The 6578-nt window shown below is 34.8% G+C and overlaps 1 protein-coding gene across 4 annotated transcripts; it reads left to right on the top strand.

Annotated features, from left to right (window-relative positions):
• Positions 1-1600: 1600 nt before the first annotated feature.
• LOC131773387 (uncharacterized) lies at positions 1601-6008 on the top strand. 4 transcript variants are annotated; one of them, XM_059089373.2, is made up of 5 exons: positions 1601-1816; positions 3017-3100; positions 3459-3521; positions 4030-4332; positions 5006-6008. In XM_059089373.2, the coding sequence occupies exons 2-5, from the start codon at positions 3079-3081 to the stop codon at positions 5068-5070; spliced, it is 453 nt and encodes a 150-aa protein (XP_058945356.2). In that variant the 5' UTR covers positions 1601-1816; positions 3017-3078; the 3' UTR covers positions 5071-6008. The 4 variants fall into 4 exon arrangements, with proteins under 4 accessions (XP_058945356.2, XP_058945353.2, XP_066029380.1 ...); XM_059089370.2 differs by lacking the exon at positions 1601-1816 and adding an exon at positions 1854-2064; XM_066173283.1 differs by lacking the exon at positions 1601-1816 and adding an exon at positions 1854-2064 and having other exon boundaries at positions 4030-4398.
• The last annotated feature ends 570 nt before the right edge of the window (positions 6009-6578 follow it).

The raw sequence follows: 6578 nt of genomic DNA, 5'->3' as shown, positions 1-6578 counted from the left end.
AAGAGAGGGTTTTTTTTCTCTACGATGAGTATTACAAGTTGTGAATTTATTTTTATGTTTAGTGGTTAAGCGCTTGTCAGATCAGTTCATTGCGTCAAATCATAGAGATGTTCTCTGATGAGCACTCAAGCCTTTTGTGGGGAGAGGACTTATTCCTCTCGTTATCTGCTCGTTAAATCTGCGTGCAAGTCTTGTGGGTTAGGCATGTGTGCTCCGACAAAGCTGAATTTCCCTTTTCGCAAAAGAAGACCTCTTTTTGATGCTCCTTCAAACGTGTAACAAACTGACGTTTGGTCTGTCCGGTATATACATGGTCACAGTCATTGCACGGAATAGAATTAATAGCGTCGGTTCGTTCTTCTTTCGTGACAGCAGGATCCCTAGGTTTGGCAAATATATGCCAATATTGCCAAACCTAAGGATCCTTTTACGAAAGAACAACGAACCGACGCTATTTCTTATATTCCGTGCAATGACTGTGATCACGAGTATATCGGACGGAAAATATGCCAATATTGCCAAGAATGAGGGACTCAGTGTTTTATTCGTGTGGCTTCTTTGCTTCCTTTCCTCTAAAAAGGTCAGGCTGAACACGTTCGTAACTCTTTCACTATCATTTTCAAAAACGTGTGTCATGTCTGACATTGCATTTTCGACGTTAGCTTCGCGTCTCAACTGAAATGACTGACCAATTCTAGCGTTTGACTATTCAGTTCGTTGTATGAAACGCGAATGGTTTCAGTACCTGGCTAGACTTATGAAGCAGCAAGAAATTTTAGACTTAAGGATGAGTAACTTTCAGTTCTTAGCGGAATGACTTGGCTGAGGCAAAATAAAGAATGGCAATTACTATTAAACCTCATGTACAATAGTACCAAAATAGAGGTGAATTGCAATAACACACCCGTCAGATGCTGAGTACGTACTTGAAAGCTATAACCATAAATCCGTGGAAGTTCTAAGGTCTGTGGGCGGATGTGAAACCAAAGATAACAAAGCGCATTAAATATAAAATTAGCTGTGCATTTCGTGAAAACTGCTCAGGCAGGAAGTCCAAACCCAGCAGATTTATGAATTTACTAATGTCGAAACATGTAAAGAACGATGGGGCTCTATTGAGGTGGTGTTTAGTGTATCCGCTTCCTGTACAAGAATATTCAAACGCTCACTAAGGTAGGGTTCTCGATAGGGTTAACTTTTTAGCCGTAAAACGGCCAACAAATTAAGCCGTTACGCGTAAAAATTTGCAAATTGTAACCGTTGTAAAAAAGTTTACTATAAAATTAAAATTTCATCACAATGGAAAGAAAGTAATCGTTAGCCATAAAATGGCCAAAATTTTAACTATTAGCTGTAAAAGAGAGCCTATAAGATAGGGAAAAAGTTTGAGGGAACTCGTAACTTCCAACCGCACCTTCGAAATGATTTTGACTCGCGTGTTCGTTTTTAACATCGGAAGTTTAGATGGGGAAGAAATTTTCAGGAACTTGGGATTTTCTCTTCCGGCTAAACTTTCAGGTACTCACGAGGAGAACTGGGTTCGATTATTAGTTCCCAGTCGATTGATTTCCATTTTGGACTTCATCTTAGAATGTTCAGAGTGCCTTGCATAATCCGTTCCCAGTTTCTGCCATTTTTCGGGATGAAAATGTGTTCATACATCTACAGAGGTGATATCTAAGACAGTGTTAGGTAAAATACCAGAGAATCACCGACTCCCGCTTGTTGGCATGCCTTTAAAAGGCCTAAAATCACACAGAGGACGCGTTGATGTCAATGGAAAACACATGAGTAAGGGGATTCCCCAATGCCAAAGGTAATTTTCCCAAAATAAATTGTTATCGGTTTCCTTTTCAAAATTATACTGTACGTCACTGTCTGAGTGGATGTTGCGTCGTTACTGTTAAATAACAGTTTGCACTAATCAATCTGCAAGCCAAACATTGAATTCGTATAACTATAAATCGGACTGACTCGTAACGACGGTTTTACGCTGGGAAACACTCGAAAGAAGCTACAGAGAATAGTCAATTTCAGAAGTAAATATGAATGTACAGAATGCAGGTATTTTGATGAACATAATGTCTTATGTGATTAATTCTACTTCGAAAAGCTCTTCTTTTCTCCATTATGACTTGAATGTAAGTCACACTGGTTACCAAGCGGAGCTGCTGTAGATTGTTCAACGTGTTCAGCGAGGGCTCTCGCGATCTTCGTCAGCTTTATGTAGTTTTATTTTTTCGTCCCAGAAATTATTCGGCTACTGAAGAACAGAAGGCAGCTTTTGTGTGCATGAAGTGTAAAGTATTTGAGCCTGACTTTAATTGTAATAAATTAAGGAACTGTGTGCGGTGAAGCATATTTCGTAGGCAGCTACAAGCTCTGTAATAGCATGAAAATAATTAAGTTGAAATCGTACTAAAGCTGAAGAAATTTGGATAAAAAAACTTCATATTTAATTAAAGTTGTAATGCAAGGTTGTAGCTCAGAAATCGGGCGGCTGACTGAAATTTTAAGAGAGGCCAACTCAAAGATTTTCAGGGATTGTAAGTGCATTAATTTGCTCAAAAGTCCCTGTAGTGCATTCACGGTCAAAAATCCAACTGGGGATCGCCGCTTTTTCATTCTGCAAATTTTGCAAGCTGCTGGTGCTTGGCAACAACCCAGAGTTTAATAGCGTTATTCTTTTTGGCAAATGACATATCTGACATTATTATAAATAATCACAGGCAAGGAGAGAAGTTAAATATTTTGTTATAGTTTTACTGACCTTGCCAAATTATATGAATGCTTCGCTAGAACTCTTGTTTGAAATTATAAGTTTTTATTTAATTTATTCTTCTCCAATTTGTTCTCAAATTTTGAATCACTAAGAATAACTCAATGTAAATATCTTTTTTGCTGTAATTTAGAAAATATCTCCTTAAAAGTTTGTTAAAATTATCTATGCTGTTTACATGTGTGTTCCCAACATACATAATGAAATTATAACAAAGTTGCACCATGTTTCAAATAGGGAATAGAAAATTTAAAGTCAATGTTAGTGGTGGGCATGTCCTTTGTGGTGATAATTCAAGAATGGATGTCACATACAGAACAGGTAGGGAAATTTTTTTTCAAGAAATTTGTTTTAGTTTGAATATGTTGAATTAAGGGAGATATGTAGCAGCTATATTAGAGAGTAACAAGATCAGGTAAATACAGTTCACTTTGGCTTAATTAACCCCTTACATCCAAACATCAGCATAAATATTCTCTAAGTGTCATTTTCCTTATTTCCATAAACATACTGTTGGATTCAACTGTAATTCTGATAGGGGAAACTAGATGCTAGAGATGAAACAGTTCATGTACATATGTATTAAGCAAAGATAGTGTAAAAAAATTATTCATTTCAAGTCTGTCTTAAAAAAATTGAACCTTAAATCCATGAAACGTTTTTACTATTATTTTTAAAGGTAATAAAACAAGATATCACACATTGTCATCAAAATCAACTTTTGCAAAAATTACTGGTCCAGGTAATACATAGTCTTATTATTCCATGGTAAAAAGTGCTTACCACCCATAATCTTAGCTTACTGAGAAATTTCTTATGTTTGGTATATGCTGAATTAAGAGATTTTGGTTCCAGTCCTAGGCCAGGTGCATCGGCTCTCTCAGTGCTGCTCTCTACATAATAGTATAAATGTGAACAGCAAATATTAATTAATAAGGAAAATAGACAGTGTTTTTTTTGTTCAGTTTAACTCTCATCACATTACCTTCACAGGAGTCATAGATTTTCCAATGTTGTCCGCATAGAGATTTCTGATTAGAAACAGTGTCATTTTGAGATGTCCTGAGACCCCATATAGTAAAAGAGGAAAATATAATAGGCATATATATATGGATATGTGGAATTTTAAACTTAGAGTGCTCTAAGGTAGTCACTGTAGGTAAGGGATCGGAGGATCAATATTATTCTCATTGTGTGGATTGCAATCACAGCTCATTACCAACAGGAGTTTTTGATTAATTTCTTTTCAGATCAATTGATATCATCAATACCTTACACTGTATATTCTCAACTCAGTGCACTGTTGATAAGAGACCGAATAGATTTAGCAGCGAAACTCTTCAACTTGACACTAGAAGAGGCAATATCACTAAAAGACAACACAGACCATGAATGCCATGGTATGGATGCAATTTTCCAACTGATGAAGGAACGCAACGTGAATCTTGGCCACCTGGTGGAAGTGTTGAGGGAGATGCAGAGGTATGATGCCCTTAGTGTCCTCATTAAAGCTGGCTATCCTGACCATCCAGATCTTCATCCAAGTGTTACAGGTACAAGCTATATTCAAGGGTGAAGCATTTACCCACTGCCACATGGGTGCAAATTTTACACTTTTTGTATGTAGAATTTAATTTTTCATCCAGTCAAAAAATATCTTTTTTTCTTTTGTGTGTTCTGTTTCATTCTTTCATTTTTTTTTTCATTTTTTTTTTCTTTTTTTTTTTTTTGCAGACAAAAAAAACATTTATCATGTCTCTTTTTCAAAAACCAAATTGGACATAGTTTCTTGATTATTTGAAATGTTTTTAAAGTAATAGATAAACATGATGATCCAACTGTCTGTTATTGATGTTTCTTTAGTTTCTGTTGTTGGCACTTAATTTAAAGATAGAAATGACAATGACAAGATTGTGTTAATGATGTTGATGCATGTATCTTGTGCAAGAAACAACCCATCAGAAGACTACAATAGGACTGTTAGGAAATTAAAATACACCCTTATTATTTCAATCCTGTTTTTGGGTTATAAAGGAATTAACTCAGATCATCAGCATCTCTTTGGTATCACAAAGTGAGAAACTTAGGATACCCAAGGGAGCAGATTAAAAAAATTTCTTTTATTAGTTATATTATTTATTAAATATTATTTCAGTTATATTACTTTTAAGATAGTTCTGAGAATCAGAGGGAGCTTGTAATCACTACTGTCTTGTCTTGTTTCAGAGGAGGAGAGCTCAGAAGAGGTGTTAACCCTGTTGCAGATGGGAAGCAGCCATGTGAACCCCTGACATTTTGAAGACAGTACAATTAATGCTTTGGAGGAGCTTGTTAATTGTTTAAATATTTCTCAGTAAACTGTTCATTAGTGGAAACAAAGTTTTTTGTTCATTTTCCTCTTCAAATTATGCTTCTGTTGATGTTACCGAAATGTTGATCTCTTATTTATTTATTTATTTATATTCTTTTCAAAATTATTGGTTTGAATGTCATTATAGTTTATTTATCAACATTAATTACTATATGCTACAATACTGCTTGACGCAGGCTCTGTTATATCTTAGCTAGAACTGAGAATTTTCATAGCAAAATGTCTAATATATTTATGGCAGAATTCCCTTGCCGCAGAATTCCCTTGCCGCAGAATTCCCTTGCCGCAGAATTCCCTTGCCACAGAATACCAGTGAGAAATGCCAGTCCTCTAATTGTGAAAGGAATGGAGTTAAAAAGTCAAAAATGTGTCAAAGATTTTAATCATACACATGTTTTACTGTGTGTCGTAAAGGTCCTCCTTTCACAAAATTTTGGTCAACCAAAACAGAAACAAAAATAATATTAATTTCATGTTAGAGACAGATTTTGGCATTATGATTATACTATTGTACCTATATAAATTTGGTAAAGGTTGCCATGGGAATTGGACCAAAATTTTTTGGCCTTTTTTTATCCAGAATAGACATAATGTAACAGCCATCAATAGATTGAAACTGTTCATCTATGTAGTAACCTTAATTACTGAGTTAGGTCAAGTCTCTAGTGTGTTATGGAAAAAACAAACAAATAAAGATGCAAACAAAAAAAGTTAAAAAATACAAAAGCAATCAAACTTAAAAAAAGTCACAAAATAGGAAAAAATTATTCTTGTAAAGATAAATTAGGTAATTTACCTCCTTTAAAATACTTCATTGTGCATCAACCGATAGTTAGCCTTAACTATAAATAAAATGAGTTGACGTTTTTCCTCTCAGAGTTGTTCACTTTGACTTTCTTACTGTAATTCATGAAAATGAATTAAAGGCTTGCAGTCTTCTCTAATACTAATATTTATATCTCAGTATGGCATGACCTTCACTATTTACTTGTTTTCCCCATTGCAACGTACTGTGGCTGCAGAGAAACTGTTGCAAATGAGATGCAAATTACGTTTTTCAGCCCACAATGGCATTTCATGGTTCCTAGCCCATCAACTGTTAATTTTGGATACTTATACCTACATGTTGTGAAAGTTTTTATTCAAAGAAGTTTTATGTGAATTTTCTTTGTGTTTGTATTGCTCTATGTGAAATGTTGAGCACAGGTCGAGTAACACCTTTGCAAAATTTGTGGAAAGCAGCAGATTTGTTTTAATTCTATAAGCTGCCGTAAAACTTAGGTTTTCATATTTTCAAGGTATATTGTGAACTTTCTACCGTCGTCTTAAGTTTGAATTAGCACACAATAATTAAATTTATAACTCAACAGAGAATGAAAATTATAATCTTATGATGAATGAAATTTTAAGATTTAATGAGATCAAAGT

Source organism: Pocillopora verrucosa, chromosome 10, assembly GCF_036669915.1.
Source record: "Pocillopora verrucosa isolate sample1 chromosome 10, ASM3666991v2, whole genome shotgun sequence".
In the NCBI taxonomy this organism is placed as follows: Eukaryota; Metazoa; Cnidaria; class Anthozoa; order Scleractinia; family Pocilloporidae; genus Pocillopora; species Pocillopora verrucosa.
Note: the sequence above shows the minus strand (reverse complement) of the source record. Positions and strands in the feature narration are given on the sequence as shown.

Excerpts from the sequence above, each read along its gene's own strand:
- LOC131773387 (XM_059089370.2), top strand. Across the intron at positions 3,101-3,458 it reads GGATGTCACATACAGAACAG|GTAATAAAACAAGATATCAC; the intron begins GTAGGGAAATTT and ends TTATTTTTAAAG. Across the intron at positions 4,333-5,005 it reads TCTTCATCCAAGTGTTACAG|AGGAGGAGAGCTCAGAAGAG; the intron begins GTACAAGCTATA and ends GTCTTGTTTCAG.